General features: G+C 41.3%; 3 protein-coding genes across 5 annotated transcripts; 1 reads left to right on the top strand and 2 right to left on the bottom strand.

The window, feature by feature from the left end:
• The first annotated feature begins 1,910 nt into the window (after positions 1-1,910).
• On the top strand, positions 1,911-12,729 carry tmem181 (transmembrane protein 181). 3 transcript variants are annotated; one of them, XM_083688407.1, is made up of 18 exons: positions 1,911-2,162; positions 3,666-3,769; positions 4,297-4,364; positions 4,543-4,633; positions 4,771-4,892; positions 5,317-5,433; positions 5,734-5,814; positions 5,914-6,013; positions 6,311-6,441; positions 9,093-9,184; positions 9,439-9,496; positions 9,681-9,783; positions 9,877-9,928; positions 10,249-10,331; positions 10,488-10,577; positions 10,712-10,778; positions 10,943-11,042; positions 11,226-12,729. In XM_083688407.1, exons 1-17 carry the CDS (start codon positions 2,032-2,034, stop codon positions 11,025-11,027), a joined length of 1,575 nt encoding a protein of 524 aa, XP_083544533.1. In that variant the 5' UTR covers positions 1,911-2,031; the 3' UTR covers positions 11,028-11,042; positions 11,226-12,729. The 3 variants fall into 3 exon arrangements, with proteins under 3 accessions (XP_083544533.1, XP_083544532.1, XP_083544534.1); XM_083688406.1 differs by having other exon boundaries at positions 1,913-2,162; positions 10,943-12,729; XM_083688408.1 differs by lacking the exon at positions 1,911-2,162 and adding an exon at positions 3,003-3,083 and having other exon boundaries at positions 10,943-12,729.
• Positions 12,730-12,927: 198 nt separating this feature from the next.
• dynlt1b (dynein light chain Tctex-type 1b) lies at positions 12,928-14,625 on the bottom strand. The gene is made up of 5 exons (XM_083689472.1): positions 14,564-14,625; positions 14,140-14,181; positions 13,698-13,821; positions 13,343-13,420; positions 12,928-13,200 (listed from the first exon to the last, which is right to left on the bottom strand). Exons 1-5 carry the CDS (start codon positions 14,588-14,590, stop codon positions 13,130-13,132), a joined length of 342 nt encoding a protein of 113 aa, XP_083545598.1. The 5' UTR covers positions 14,591-14,625; the 3' UTR covers positions 12,928-13,129.
• A 350-nt stretch (positions 14,626-14,975) lies between these two features.
• On the bottom strand, positions 14,976-16,501 carry gtf2h5 (general transcription factor IIH, polypeptide 5). Its single transcript, XM_083688501.1, has 3 exons — positions 16,433-16,501; positions 15,949-16,056; positions 14,976-15,594 (listed from the first exon to the last, which is right to left on the bottom strand). Exons 2-3 carry the CDS (start codon positions 15,981-15,983, stop codon positions 15,414-15,416), a joined length of 216 nt encoding a protein of 71 aa, XP_083544627.1. The 5' UTR covers positions 15,984-16,056; positions 16,433-16,501; the 3' UTR covers positions 14,976-15,413.
• Between the last annotated feature and the right edge of the window lie 20 nt (positions 16,502-16,521).

Here is a 16,521-nt window from a genome sequence, read left to right as displayed (position 1 = left end):
TTAATTGAAACTCTTTGATCAATCTCTATAAAGGGATAGTTCACCCAAATTACAAAATCACATATTTGGTTCCATACGCTGAAAGGACAGACTTCCTTCCACACTTTGGTTCTGTTTATTTTGGTGCTGTAACTAACAGCGAGTCCCTTCAGAGAATTTGACATGTTATAGGCATGAAATTTCAAACATGCAAACTTATATATGTCTATATATGTTTTATATGTTTTATATATATATATATATATGTTATATATGTCTCAACACTGGAATAAGAAGCTTGGATGATAAGATGGTCTAAGGAATAAATGAAACAATAGCCAGTGAAGTCGGTATTCTATGTAGGAGTAAACTTTTGATTGCAAAAACTGCAAATTAACCCTACCCTAATTAACCTAGTGTACTGTCAGAAATATGTTATATGTTTTTTTTCGCAGTCAATAGCAAACATAGCCTATAGATAAGTCTCAGCCCTTTTGCCACGTAAACATAATATTGTAAAAAAAATAATAATCAGAGCTGTTCGCCTATATGTTCATGCATACCTCCAAATGAGACCCTTCTGAAGTGAACCAAACTCAGACCATCTCGCAAAGCACTGCCTGTCCACTTATTTGGAACCTCTCTGTCCTGACTCTCGGCTTTCCGTACATGTCACATGCTCAATCAATGTGCAATTACCCAAGGTGCAAAGCAATTAATTGGCCTGAGATCCAACAAACGATGGCGCTGTGAAAGCAAAGTGGGCTGAGACCTCATCACTGCTGAAATGGACCAGCAAGAAAACTGAGTCCTCTTTCAAACAGAAGGGCAGTGTGAATACAAAAAGTACCTCTTGGTTCACTTAAAGAGGACTGAGTTCACTTCTTTTAAAGAGTACTATATGTGGAAATACCCCAATAGGTGAAAGAAAACACAACAACAACAACAACAACAAGGTGAAAGAAAACCCAACAACTGTTAGAATGAGAACTCAAATAAAAGAATTCTGATTCTGATTCTGATTCTGATTCAGTTCTCTTGCTGGTCCAACAACTGTTAGGATGAAGACTCAGTTCTCTTGCTGGTCCAACAACTGTTAGGATGAAGACTCAGTTCTCTTGCTGGTCCAACAACTGTTAGAATGAGGACTCAGTTCTCTTGCTGGTCCAACAACTGTTAGAATGAGGACTCAGTTCTCTTGCTGGTCCAACAACTGTTAGAATGAGGACTCGGTTCTCTTGCTGGTCCAACAACTGTTAGAATGAGGACTCGGTTCTCTTGCTGGTCCAACAACTGTTAGAATGAGGACTCAGTTCTCTTGCTGGTCCATACGTCCTCATTAAAACCGAAGGGCAGTGTATTCCTGTACTTTTTTCACCTCTTAGTTCACTTAAAAAGGACTGTGTTCAAACCGCTCACAAATATTGGCGGAAAGGGACCAAGTGTGAAAATAACAGACGAAACACATTTTTAAATCTCCCATGTATTGTTTCCTGATACCCTCTGATATTTCCCGCTTCAATCCTATTCTTTTAAAATCCCAGTAGCCTTGTTGTCCCAACGCAGATTTGTTTAGGTGGGCCTACACACAGTTAATTAGTGAATTATTCCACCGAAGAGTTCAGACCATGTAGTAGACTCAAAATAGCTATAGGCTGACCTATATATCCTTACAGAGACAATATATGAAAATGTGAAAGGCTATATAACATAAACAAATAGGCTATAGGGGAGTCGGTAATAGGTAGAACCTATATCACAGGCTACCGTAAATCACGGCGGTGGTATAGGCTACAGATGTCTCTATCCTTGGTGCTGAATTCTATTCACGTGACCCTCCTCACCCCAGCAGTGTATGCGTTTGTGTGTGTATGTGCACTTCCGCCGCCCCCACTTCGTTTTTTAGTGCTTTTCTTTGGACCTGCACAAACAAAAAAGCTTTGTATGCACTTTCAATTAAACGAGGGAACACAAAAGAGAGATACCGGCGTTGTTTTGTAAAGGCTGCGCATTATTTCCCATCGCCATTTTCAGGGATCAGACACCGGCAGGATGGACACCGACTACTCCGGCTTAGAAAACCCTCTGTTTAGCGAGCTGAAATATTTTTGTAAGAAGATACAGGAGGCCTATAACGAATTAAAGGAAGACCTTACACCTTATCGCGACGATCGATTTTATAGGTAAATATAGCCTATGCACCAATATTAAAGACTACTATATATAGGCTAGCCTATATTAATTACGCTGCATTGAACAATATTTCTGAATTGAAGACCAGACCAGGCTTTGTCGAGTGCGTCAATATTCATCAATGTATCAATGTTGATATGTGACATTTAACCGAATGACCATTGTTAATCATATAATAGAGATAGAATAGCCTACTGATGTTATTAGACCTATGCTAAGTGAACATGGCGCAATTGGTCATGAAGGTGCGCTATAAACATCCATTCACATTCATTAGATAATCCTCATATTTTAAATATATTTTGTATGTATTATTTTGATGATCTATTATATTGCCTGACTTTAAATGGTAGCCAGAGTGCTCCTCCATCATGGAAGTAGAATGCTGCGTTAACAAAACAATCCAAATGATATTGAGACATTTTCATATTTGTGTTTCTCAAGAGGTTTTAACCTAGATGAGAGTTATGACGGTATATATACATATATATATATATATATATATATATATATATATATATATATATATATATATATATATAAAATTCAGAAAAGCCAACAAGTGTTGGTCAGGAGAGAAGACACAATACAGGACAGACAGACCCACTCCTTAGGCCTAACTGTAGACGACAGTGTTTTGGCTTATTCATGACAGCCTTGTAAAGTTTTTGTAAATGTTCTGTGGAAAATTGGACATTTGGATGCAATTTTTTTCTATATGACAGTTGCGCTCGCACCGACTCCGCACCTTCTCCCCTCCTCCTTGCTCTCAGCCCCCACCCACGTTCCGCCCAACTCAATGACGTAGCATTCCAGTTGTCGCATAGTCTGATGTATACGGATGTGGGTTTTACCTGGGCATTTTTTATTTAATCTCGCCATCAAGGGTGAGAATCGAACGAAATGGATTTGTAAGTTCATGATTTCAAAGCTGTAGACAACATAGATCTATTGCTGCCACTAACATATTTCAGTGCGCTTATTTGTCGAAACTTCAGGGTTCCTTTCTGTCAATGTTGATAGCTAAGCCATCTGGTAGCTAAGCTAATTTACACGACTAGCCTAACAATAATATATGCTGCTAGTTTATAGCTTCAGTGGGGTTCTTTTCTTCCGGCGCATGGGTTTGTTACTCAGCCACGTCTGAAGTCTAGCTTACGTGGTTCATTGGTGAATTGCCAGCCAAAAGCTGCATCTGGCATGGAGTAGCTAGCGTTTCAATATTGCATGGTTGGAATTGATGGTGCAGCTGTGCAGCCAGAAGACCACAGAGCTAGTCAGAAACTACATTTCGATTCAATAACCGTCAATAGGTTGCTTGGCCTGGCCTCTGATGCTGCTCGTGTGCGTCTGCGTGTGTGTGTGTGTGTTTTGTCGTCGTCATGTGAAACCAGTTCTACAAGAGGATCTACATATGGCTCTAATAATCACACGTGACATCATCAGTATAAGCACAATTTATTTTATCATGATGATGTTCCTCTCTGTACCAGGTTGGCCCCCATGCGGCTTTACACCCTCTCCAAAAGACATTTTGTTTTGGTCTTTGTGGTCTTCTTGATCTGCTTTGGCCTCACAGTCTTCATTGGCATAGCAGGTATGTATTGGCATGGCAGTTTAACCTTATTATTACCTTCTAGCCTAATCAATAACCAACACAGATAGACAAATGTGCTATGTCTGTGCGAGTGTGTTACCTTCAATAACTCAAAGCTGACGGTCATTCCAGTCTATCTGTTTATTGATTACGCTATCAAGCTATGCTAACCCAGACTACTGTATATGTTTGCTGGGAAGCAGCGAGTCAGAGAAAGGCGATGGTGAGAGAGTGTGTGTGACTCTTGCAGAAGTCCTGATCCCCCACCCATCTCCACTCTCTCTTTCTCTCTCTTTATAAAGTCTAATAAGCTCTTTAGTCACTCGAAAGTTTCTTATTGGTAACATTACACCATGTGTCCAGAGAGAAAGGAATGTTGTAAAGGCAATATCTTCACAGTAATAGATTTGCTGCAAGTAGTTTATTTTGTAGTAATAGATCAAGTTGGATATGAATGGACTAAGAGGACTGGACATATGTGGATACTCAAATTATCGAGTAATTTGCTTTCTTCTTTCCTTTTGCAGGTCCTAAAATAATCGCAGAGACTATATCCAACGGCGATGTATTGCTGGCCAGAAATCACTCCATAAAGGTAAGACTTGCAGGAGGAGAAAGTCATGTGTTGCCTGGAGAGCAAGGAATGTGCTTTAACAAATTGTAAATTGTTACGGTAGCATACTGATGATCTGAGTTTAATTTTGTAGTGGTAACACTAAGACATACGTTGCATCCTGCTGAATCTGACCCTGTGTTGTGATCTTTGGCTTCAGACTGGCCCATTCAATCTACAGTCCCCGCCCCTCACCACCTACAACCAGCAACTATGGCTCACCTGTGTGATGCAGGTGGAACACAGCAGTGGTGAGATATCACCTCACCTTGACCCTTTCCATGCAATATAAAAAAGGTTGTATATTTATATTATTTTTTGTTATTGTTTGCAAGTGTTTTGTTGCCTCATAATTCATGGTGTGTTGTCTTTCTTTGGTGATTGTCAGTGGTGGCCTTCCAGCAGAGATTTGAGATCAACGTGGAGCTGAAGGGAGTGATGCAGGACGCTAGCGTCATGCACATCAGCAACAACGTGCACCAGAAGTCACGTACGCTGCACTGTGGCGCTGTGAGTGTCAGTCAATACTTAGACCCATCCATCCATCCATCCATCAGTTTGTCAGTCCGACAGTCTGACACATCAATAAGTCAGTCAATACTTAGACCCATCCATCCATCCATCCATCCATCAGTTTGACAGTCTGACACATCAATAAGTCTGTTATCACCCTTTCAGTTGATAAAACGGTCAACGGAGAGTCTAAAGTCTAAAAGTCTCACTTGCGATGATTTGATATGCTGTTGTCTCAATTACTTGAATGCACTTGTTGTAAGTCTCTTTTGGATAAGATATTTTGCTAAATGGCTAACATGTAAAGTTGTTGTTTTATATAAGAGATCTATAGCCGTGTGTAGCATTGATGTAGCATTTAGCATTGAACCAGTGTCTCTCCTCCCCCCCCCCCCCCCCCCCCACCTGTCTCCTCATATAGAAGTGTGATGAGATCATCGTGGTGCACCTAGGTTACCTGAACTACACCCAGTACAATATCAACGTCAGCTTCAAAGGCCTGGAGAACGTCACCTACGACATCAAGGTCAACTTCATGGTGAGGCCTGAACAATGGCAGCAAACATCAGAATCAGAATTCTTTTATTTGGCCAAGTATATTTGCACATACAGGAAATTGACTTGGTGAGGTTGATGCATGGACATAAAAAACAAATAGCGAATATTGACAAGAAATTTACAAAATCAAACATCAGACAGTTTAATCTGTCAGCTGGCTGTGTCTGAAAATGCATCTCTACCTGCAGTACTGCCACATAGGGTGGCTTTTAACTCATTTGTTTTCCCTCTCTCAAACGCCTCTCTCTCTCTCCTCTCTCTCTCTCGTTTTCTCTCTCAGTGGAAGAGGTATAATCCCTCATTCTCACAAGTGGAGATATGGTTCCGTTTCGTCTTTGTGGTTTTGACCTTCATGGTGACGGTAAGAGAACCTTTCTTCTTTGATGTGTGTGTATCCGTGTGTGTGTCTGTGTGTGTGTGTCTGTGTGTGTCCTCATTTGTGCTGTTGTTTGTGTTGCAGTGCATGTTTGCCCACTCGCTGAGGAAGTTCTCCATGCGGGACTGGGGCATTGAGCAGAAGTGGATGTCCATCCTGCTACCTCTACTCCTACTGTATAATGGTGAAGCTATTTGATCAAATGCTTTATTTGCTATACGATCAGATTGCCCCCCCCCCCCCACACACACACACACAACACAGCAAACAACACACACATGCACAGGGAGATCCACTCCTTCCCCAGACCATGTACAGAACCTTTAGTCTTCCTTTGCGCTTTTCAACATATATTGCAACCTACAAACTTATGTGTAACTTGAATGTGTTTCGGTGACCTAACCTTGATCTGAAATCCATATACCTTTTAAAGGCTTTGGGATGTCAACTGTGTTTTGATTGGTGTATTTGTGTGTTTCAGATCCGTTCTTCCCGCTGTCGTTCCTGGTGAACAGCTGGTTCCCGGGGACTCTGGACGCCTTCTTCCAGGCCCTCTTCCTGTGTGCTCTACTGCTCTTCTGGCTGTGTGTCTACCACGGTATACGGGTCCAGGTGGGTTTAACTCATTTTTTTGTGATCAATTTCTTTTTTTTATTGTTTACATCGTACCAACAGAAACAACAAGTACACGAGACAGAACAAGAAACAAACCAAAAAAAACAAACAAGGAACCAAAAAAAAAAAAAAAAAACCCAGGGAGAACAGTGACGACCCCCCCCCCCCCCCTGTTCCAGGCCATCCCCCCGCTAGGTGGTTATTCTAAAAGGCTCTTGAGGTTCGCAGAGACCGAATTCCACATCGCTATCGTTGTTTCCTTCGTCGCATGTACTCGAGCTGTCGATAGCTCTACGTACACGATGTCTAGGTATGTTAGAACCCCAGGTGGGTTTAACTCATTTAGTGCTGAGGGTGAATAAAGTCGCCCGACATTCTCCAGTGCTAAGGGTGACTTATTGACCAAACATGCATAAATTATGATGCTTCATTTTTTAGACAGTCAAAGTACTGTTGCTAGGTAACAATGGCTTCACCACTCAATTCCAAATGTATTAGACATTAGCAGCTCTTTCTCTCTACCTCTCGCCAACACTGCTACCTCTCCTCCCAAACACACTGTGCTCTCTGGTCTCTGGTTTATTAGCTTTATCCCCCCTCTCCCGCGATGATATTCTAAAACTGGTCGCATCCAAGCGGGCAACCACCTGCCCCCTCGATCCTATCCCCTCCCCCCTTTCTCCAGTCCATCTCCAAAGACCTCCTTCCGTTCCTTACCACCATAATCAATTCCTCTCTATCCACAGGATCTGTCCCAGCTGCCTTTAAGACAGCCAGAGTCAACCCTCTTCTCAAGAAACCAACTCTTGACCCGTCTGCTGTCCATAACTACAGGCCGGTATCCCTTCTCTCCTTCTTATCTAAAACCCTTGAACGTGCTAACCAACTGTTTCACTACCTCCTTCAGAACAACCTCCTTGACCCTCACCAATCCGGCTTCAAGGCTGGGCACTCTACTGAGACTGCTCTCCTTGCTGTCAAGGAGGCCCTGCACTCTGCTCGAGCTTCCTCCCTCTCCTCTGTTCTCATTCTCCTGGACCTGTCTGCTGCAATCGACACAGTAAACCACCCGATCCTTCTTTCCACCCTCTCAGAACTGAGCATCTCTGCACTCTCCTGGTTTGCATCCTACCTGGCCGATCGCTCTTACCAGGTGACATGGAAAGGATCGCTGTCCTCTCCACAAGCCCTCACCACTGGGGGTCCCAGGGCTCTGTCCTAGGGCCCTTACAGTTCTCCCTCTATACCAAATCTCTTGGCTTGGTAATTTCCTCACATGGTTTCTCCTACCATTGCCATGCAGATGACACTCAACTCTTTCTCTCTTTCCCCCCTTCCGACTCACAGATGGCAACATGTGTCTCTGCGTGTCTTGCAGACATTTCCGCTTGGATGTCAGCCCACTACCTTAAGCTCAACCTTAACAAGACTGAGCTGCTCTTCCTCCCGGGGAAAGCCTGCCCTCTCCAAGACTTCTCCTTGTCACCTGCTTGTGTCCAACACTTCTCCTTGTGACCTCCTCCCAGACAGAACCTTGGGGTGATCCTTGATAACCACTTATCCTGTGCGGCGAACATCACAGCGACAGCACGCTCCACACAACACAACTCTTGGTCTAGACACTTGTGATTTCTTGCCTTGACTACTGCAACACACTCTTGCCCGGGCTCCCCTTACTCCGCCATCAGGCCTCTGCAGCTCATCCAGAATGCTGCCGCCCGTATGTTCAATCTCCCCAAATTCTCCCATGTCACCCCCCTCCCATGGCACCCTTCACTGGCTCCTGGTAGCAGCTCGCCTCAGATTCAAGACCCTGGTGCTCGCCTACCGGGCGGCAAAGGGAACAGCCCCTCCCTACTTGCAAGCAATGGTCAGCCCCCAAACCCCTGCCCGATAACTCCACTCTTCCACCTCGGCTGGCCGCCTGGCACCACCACCTCTACATGGATGCAGCAGTCGCGCTACTTGGTCACAGCTTTTCACTAAAAGCTTTTCCTGGCGCCCCGCTGGAGGAACTAACTTCCCACTGCTGTCAGGACTGCAGTCACTACCTATCTTCTGCTGTAGATTGAAGACCCATCTGTTCAGACTACATCTTAACTGTCCCTCCTAAAGACCTCTTCATCCCCCTTGTAAAAGTTTTTCTACTGTAAAAAAAAAAATCAATAATAAAAAAATAAGTAATTATTCCTTCATCTAGCATTGTGAATGCCAATAGCCCCTGGTCCAGCATAGATTACTTTTTCTTATGATGACTTATGGATAGATGATTCACTTACTTAGACAAATGTATTTGTTGTAAGTCGCTTTGGATAAAGGCAACTGCTAAATGCCATAAATGTAAAAAATGTAAATGTAAAACACTTGGCATTCTAGGTGGTGAGTGTTCAGGAATTCTTTGGCATATACTCTCTTATTAACATCTAAACCATAGTAAAATATACAGACCCTAAACCTCCACCATGTCCAACCTTAAACCATAAAGTGATAGCGGATTATGCATTTACCCATGAACTCTTACCTCTATCAGTCATAACCTCATACAGCACCCTTACCCAGACACCAACTGTGAAGTGCAAAGCATAGCTTCTATAGTTTTCCTAACACTCTAACTGTCTACCCTCTGTTTTCTTCATTTGCTATTTTAGGGAGAGAGGAAGTTCCTGACGTTCTACCTCCCCAAGCTGGTCATCGTTGGTCTTCTGTGGCTGTCTGCGGTGACGTTAGGGATATGGCAAACGCAAGTCTGAACTCTGTCCAACCAGTGTCCCTCTCTGTCAAGTGAACAAATTACAACATCTGTGATCGGAGTAGAAGATGATTGCTTTTACGCTTTACTTTTAAGTCATTTCGCAGACGATTATGCAAAGTAACTTATAATAAGTACATTTGTCTAAGTAAGTGAATCAACTGTACATCAGTCATCGAAAGTAAAACCATGCCATCGGCAGTCAAAGTGCTATTTTTTTTATATGCTACCATTTCTATCCACAGGGTGAATGAACTGCAGGATCCCACCTACCAGTACAAAGTGGACATTGCTAACTTCCAGGTGAGTGGGACCATGACCTACAACACATTGTTGCATCTATAAATATTATTGCCAGACACATTTTGCATCTATGAGATGACATTTGGCTGTTTCAAAAGCATTTGTTTAGTGCTTAGCTTCAACATGGTAGACAGTGAGACATTCAGCAAAAGGTAGTATTTTCACTTCTCTGTTGTTTCACCAGGGCATGAAGATCTTCTTCCTGGTAGTGGTGACTCTTTACATCCTGTATCTGATCTTCCTCATCGTCAGAGCCTGTTCGGAGCTCAAGAACATGCCTTACACAGGTAACATGATTCACATGTATTATATCTATTTTCATATTGCCTTTCCTAATATCCTGCATATTGATTTGTGTGTGGTCTGAACTTGGTCAACAGATCTCCGGCTGAAGTTTCTGACCGCCCTGACATTCGTGGTCCTGGTAATAAGGTGAGATCTCATTGGACGTTTATTCCCTGTTTCTTTGTATTCCCTCTACTCATGGTTCCTTGAAGGTGTGCATTGTGCAACAGCCTGTATGAAAGTGTATCACAACTTACTGTAATTAAGGACCATGGTTCTCATACTGTATCCCATTCCTCCATTTTAACTTCTGAATGAAACACACTTCACAATATCTGTGGCCCATTTAATCAAACTCAATCAAACTTAATTTGTATAGCACATTTATTTTGTACACAATTGCAATATAATGTGCCATTGCCCTGTCATGACTTTAACACTCCCCTATCCTGTCTGTATGGTCACAGCATGGTCATACTCTATCTGAGGTTCGGTGCCAAGGCTCTGCAAGACAGCTTTGTGGCTGAGCTGTCTACCCACTACCAGAACTATATCCTTTTTGCATAATGTATTTTTGTCAATGCTTTCTTTTCTGTTATGAATGCTGTGGCCAGTAGGGTAGGGCTCTTATTTTGACCAATGTTGCACACATCTCAGATGATTTTCTCTCTTCTTAATAAAATATACTCCTTAATTCCAGACATACCAGCCGAATTTCTTTCCTTCTATGGTTTACTCAACTTTTACCTCTACACATTAGCCTTTGTGTATTCCCCCTCGAAAAATGCCATTTATGGTAAGTGATGCATAAGGAAAATCCATGAAATGTTGTATACTTAGTTTTACTTAGTCTATGAATTTGTTCATAGTCTCCTAAAATCGAAATATGACTAATACTGAGTTAACTAATTTCATTCTCGTATATCTTAGACTCCCAGTTGAAGGACAATCCTGCTTTCTCCATGCTAAATGACTCCGATGATGAAGTTATATATGGGTAAGTAGTCATGTTTATTCATTGTCCTGAGCTACCTTTTCATTATACATTATTCTAATTACCAAAATCCATCCCTTACTAAGCATTTCCAAACCTTTCCATCGTCTGAATGTCTCGCTGTTCAAAATGTTGATAGATATTTCTCTTTCTCCTCTTCTATGAAGGAGCGATTATGAGGAAATGCCTTTGCAAAATGGCCGTGCCATCAAAGCAACAGCCAAGTACCAGGACGAGACTGACAGCGACTGAGCTGATCCCTGATTGGTGCGTCACCCACTCTCCTGTCACCCTGATGGAAACATCTGGGCAGCACATACAACGAACCACCATATGTAAATAGGGAGTATTTGCATAGGTAATGCAAATAGTAATATACTGTAACTGTATATAAATATATTTTTAAACGGAAAACTGAACTGTGTATTCTGAATGTAATTTCAATTAAAGGTATGCAGGCGAGGTCAGAAGATGTTTTGTGGAATTTCATGGTTTCCAACTCCCAGAGGATATGAGAGGGAAAACTGTCAGTTAGCCACATAAACACAACCATTCTCTACACCGTTATGTCATTTTGTTTTCATGACCTGCATTTCTTCATTTCTGAGTGGTTATAGATTAACATTGCCGTAAAAGGGAAGAGTGCCAATATTGATCATGGGATTTCTTATTTATGCTGAGATTTTTTTTTTTTTTTTTTTTTTATAAATCTAATGGTTTTTTTATTATTATTATTTTTTTTATTTCTAGTGTTAGAACCACTATTGTATTATTATTATTTTTTTAATTCTAGTGTTAAAACCACTACTGTATTTCTTTTCTGTGCTTGAAATGTGTTGTTCTTGGTTGTGCCATTCTGTTAAGCTCTCTGACATTCTGGGTATATTGGTGTTTATTCAGAAAACACTGTACTACTGTTTTATCCCAGCTAAAAGCATTTAAAAGATCAGAAAAAGACAAACAATTAACAATTCTTAACTCTGCTTGGTTAAGAGAATGAGGCATCCATATCAACAATTGATAGAATAGTTTTCTGAATATCCCCTTTCCCCAGATGTGTTATTACCACATAGCCTTGAGTTGGTATGATTTACCATAGTTATGGTTTACCCACTACTTTACCAATTCCATTCCCTTCGTAAAGCAGCTTTATGATTGCACTCCTGTTGTCTGAATTTAATTTATTGTTGCCTAAAAGTGATGGCACTTGATAATGTATTGTTATTGTTTGCTTTATTTGTAAGATTGAAGTTGTCATCAGATTTTGCATTCCTGAAGCAATAGAGGAATATTATTCTTATCCTTTCAAAAATTATCTTTTTCCAACCAACACAGTTATTTATACATGCAAAAGAAATCATTTCATTGTGATGTCTTGTGAGATTTTTACATATTCTTCCATTAAATCATTTTCCTTGTGGCATAACACTAAGCTTTTACTTTATGTACTCAATAGACCTTATGGATAACTCAATGTAATAATTTACAGTTTGACAGGCTCAAGGTGGCAGGTCAGTGTTCATCACTACACATGCCATTTTCAGTCTGAATTGAATTCATGAATGCTTGTTATTCGTGTTAAAAAGAATTGCCACTGGTATCCTGATCTCCCAAATATGTACACCAATAAAGATTGTGCCTTGTTTTCACTTCACTTTCACACCAAGGTCAGGTTTTCTCCCAAAATGTTGACTGCTGTCTTGACAAAATATTGTAAAAAGACTTTTGATGTGAATGTTTGTGATGGAGATTATTTGAATATATATACTTGTGGCTTATGGGGAGATGATTGTGGTGATATGTTTTAAAGGTTTATTTGAGTTACAACTGGGGTCTCTGTGGGATAGAGGGACTATAGAACATCTGTTTAATTATCAAGCAACACTCTGTAAATATCACATGTAAATAAAGCACTGTTGTGTATTCAGCAAAGTATTAATTAAAAAACTGATACATGAAATGTTCATGTGTATTGTGGACTTTGTGTTGCTTAACTCGACATTGAACTGGCCCAATGCTGTTGTAGTGGAATTTAATATAATTGAGTGTCAATAAGTAAGTAAATATCAAACAGAGGACAACACATGGATTGAAAACATGGAATAATTTATTCAAAATTCACTAACAAATCCTAATATGACAAATTGGTCCTCATAAAACGTGAAAAAACAAAACAAAGCAAACAAAAATACACAGTAACAGTTCATGCTTTGTAGAGGCAGTAGAAATACTTTGGTCAAATGGGCTGTTGGCCTACAATCAGTTTGGATGGAGAAGAAACACAGTAAAGTCCATTCATGAAAAAAACAATGTCGTTAAACGTGGATGTTGAGTGCAGGCAGCAGGCAGTAGGTTCAGATGGCCAGGCCGAAGACGCTGACAATGCAGTACATGGACTTGTTTTCCCATCTCACTGTGCAGCTTCCTGGCGATCAAAGACAGAATAAAACCAAATGATGACCGAGTTATGGAGAGAGAAGGAGAGAGAAGGAGAGAGAAAGAGAGATTATGTGTTTGTGTGTGTGTGTGTGTGTGTGTGAGACAGAGAGAGAGAAAGTGATTCGCACCATCAGTAGTGTTGTCCCAGAAGCAGGAGCTGGCTGTCTGCAGACCTGCCCCATTCTTCTGCATGATAACACAGGTCACTGTCAAAAGAGACATACACGGTTACACATCCATCATGTCAAAAGAGACATAATTCAAGGGCACAACAGTGAAACAGCAATTCAGTATGTATAGGAACCACCAATGAAGGTTGTGTGGCAATATCCTTTTTCTCCTCCAGTGCAACATATCTAACCTGAGACAAAGCCTCCCTCCAACACTGCTAGAAAGGCTTGACATAGCACATCCTGTATTTCCTCGAGTTTTCATTGCATTCAGAGCATCAGGAACAGCCATCATGCGATTCTTCATACATACCAATGTACTTGAAAGGCTTGCCCAGCTTGCTGAGTTGACTCAGGCACTGCTCCACGACATTGGTGGTCCATTGGTTCACTCTGCTATGTTGGTAGGCATTTCCTCCTATGGCTCCTTCTACTGACTTAAAGACAGAAAAAAACAGGCATAGTTGGTAACTGCAATTGTATTATACCCAGTTCAGACCGAAATATGGCCTGCCTACATTGGTTTCATCCATTGAAATAGAAATCATCATCATCATCATTATCATCATCATCTATGGCTGGGTAGCTGGCTAGCAACCGACCTCACTGACTGATGTCCTTAGCAACGGGCTGCTGGGGAGTCTCGTTAATTAGAAAGCTAACATAGCTAGCTAATCCCTGCTAAACAAGTCTGCAAATGCAGCTGTTTGCTTGCATTTTACTATTGCATAAACGACTTAATTGACAAGAATTACCTCCTTGATGATGGTGCTCACTTCATCAACGACAAAGGCAGTCTGGCAGGCAGGGCAGGCAGACAGAGACAAAAGAAAGCAGAGTTAGCATTTTGCTAAGCTGGCAAGCTGTACTCAAGCTTCGTAGCAAGCACATCAATTGCATATTGAAATACAAATAGGGAACATTCGCTAATGCTATTTTAGCTAACGTTACCGCATGGCAGATCACAAAGACAAGTCCGCTTCAAAAGCAAGCAGTATCGAAGAAAAAAAATCTCGCTAGTGTTGAAGTTAGCATCACCTAGCTGACTAACGTTTGTTTGGGGTTAAATTTCAAAACGTCGTTGGCGTCAAGTTCTATCAAACGCATGGCTGGGTGTAACGTTTATTACGTTGCTGTTTTAGTTAACTAGTTAATAACTCCGCAATCCACCTAGCTTACCTCCTCTCCAGTCTGAAACTCATCCATGCTTGCGAAAGTCGATCCAAGCAGTTGCCCGTTCCCGTCCCGTTAGCTGGCAGTCATCCGTCAGCGAAGTGCAGTTCAGTGCAGCACGCTCATCATCCCAACACCACTAACCATCTGGCTGCCTCTGCTTCTGACCCCAGTTTAACCATTTAAAGGGACTGCTACTGTGCTGAATAATGTATTCATTTACTTCAACCTTGAATATAATAACATAATACATTTTAACTTGCCTGGATAACATACAAGCAAAGTCGACCCGACTGTTAGGATGGAGAGGGAGGTGGGATATTAATGTATGGGTGTATGCATTTTTACAACATCGATTTGCTTGTATGTCATGATGTATTCTGAGGGCCTACAAATCCAGGCTTTATTGGACAGCAGATTGAAACAAATGCAAAAGTTTATTACATTACACTCTTTGACAAAGGGTATTCATAATTAAACTATGTATTTGCACATCATGAGAACGGATGAATTGAAGTACAGAGTTGTGCAGGCAAGGCTGAAGCATATCGCTCATCATGGTATAGGCCACCTGTTGTCCTTCATAAATACACTATTCACACATTGACCATATGTCAAATGTAACCATCACCAGTCAATAATACAACAAAAACACTCACATTTCAACCATGAGGGACCACATCCCTTAAATTAACCCATTTAACTGGAACCAAAAGGCTTCGTCACAAGCATGTCACATCTTGTGTGCAGCTACAAAAGGCAAACCTTATAAATACAAATATTTTCACTAAACAAAAGTTGAATGTCTGTAAAAGGACAAAGAAATTATTCTATTTCAGAAGCGTCGCTTTCTTCTTTATTTCTGTGTCATGGGGAACGAGTTTTGATCCATCAGCTCCCCGACTCTCTCCTGTAGAGTGTGGACCACCTCGGCTAAAATGAAAACGTGTGTGTCGTCAAGGTCCTGGATGATGAATTTCTTCCCAAGGGCGGACGTTTCGTCAAGGTACAGCAGAAACTGCTTCATGGCAGGGTCACTGCAAACAGAGGAGACGAGAGATAGGTGTGTTCGGGATCTCCATCCAATCTATCACTAATAAGGGCAGACAGTTGGGTTTGGTGTGTAGACCAATCCTCAGAACACATACCATGTATTCTGATGATTGAGTGATGGGTTTCTATTTGACATTACTAATAACTATGCCTGCAGTAATAATAACCCAAACCTACTAAAAACACAACACTAAACCACAGTCATATTTGCAAAAATCATAATAGCAAAGAGCAAACTCAGTTTGATTTGTGATCAACACTCTTCTCAGAGCCACATATCGGTATATAGACCTCAATATATGACTGATTAGTACTAAGTTGGGCACACATCTACGTACCATTCAACAAGAACACCTTTTAGCACGTTCACCATGTTGTCAGCTTTCTTTGTAGGTCGACGAGACTTATGAACAATCCCAAACCACCAACGCGGCCCTCTTCAGAATCTGAAAAGGAGTTACAACCATTTAATCAGTTGTTACAATAGCAACCACAACAATCAACAATCAAAAGACTTGAAACACGCAGAAATTGATAATCACACACGATGACAATATAAGACATCAGTTCAACTACTGTCGCTGATCAATGCGGAGGTGATAACCAATTACGAGGCTTACCAGACATGATACAATGTTGTTTTGCTACTTTAGCTAGCTGACTAAAGCTAATGTTAGCTGTGTAGCTAACAGCTTCTTTGTGGTTAGGCGCATCGTCTGCCAAATGCATCGGGTTATTGACGCAAACCTAGCTAATGAATCCTTAGTGGAAACTTTCTAACAAAGTTGATAATAATATGCTTGACATGTATGCAATACTCACAGTGCTTCGCTAGCTTGATGGAGTGGCAGCTTCTTGTAAAGTCAACAAATAAAAACGTATGGACTCGAAAAGCATCATGGGATGTAAGC

This window comes from Argentina silus, assembly GCF_951799395.1.
Source record: "Argentina silus genome assembly, chromosome: 17".
NCBI lineage: Eukaryota > Metazoa > Chordata > Actinopteri > Argentiniformes > Argentinidae > Argentina > Argentina silus.
Note: the sequence above shows the minus strand (reverse complement) of the source record. Positions and strands in the feature narration are given on the sequence as shown.

Bases quoted from the DNA above. Each gene is read 5' to 3' on its own strand.
- dynlt1b (XM_083689472.1), bottom strand. From the start codon at position 14,590: ATGGATGAGTTTCAGACTGGAGAGGAG. The intron at 13,421-13,697 runs GTATGTATGAAG...CTCTTTTGACAG, and splicing joins CAAGCCTTTCAAGTACATTG to TGACCTGTGTTATCATGCAG. The intron at 13,201-13,342 runs GTGCGAATCACT...TTTGATCGCCAG, and splicing joins CTGGGACAACACTACTGATG to GAAGCTGCACAGTGAGATGG.
- gtf2h5 (XM_083688501.1), bottom strand. From the start codon at position 15,983: ATGGTGAACGTGCTAAAAGGTGTTCTTGTTGAATG. The intron at 15,595-15,948 runs GTACGTAGATGT...CTCTGTTTGCAG, and splicing joins AAAGGTGTTCTTGTTGAATG to TGACCCTGCCATGAAGCAGT.
- tmem181 (XM_083688407.1), top strand. From the start codon at position 2,032: ATGGACACCGACTACTCCGGCTTAGAAAACCCTCTGTTTAGCGAGCTG. The intron at 3,770-4,296 runs GTATGTATTGGC...TTCCTTTTGCAG, and splicing joins AGTCTTCATTGGCATAGCAG to GTCCTAAAATAATCGCAGAG. The intron at 9,497-9,680 runs GTGAGTGGGACC...TTGTTTCACCAG, and splicing joins TGGACATTGCTAACTTCCAG to GGCATGAAGATCTTCTTCCT.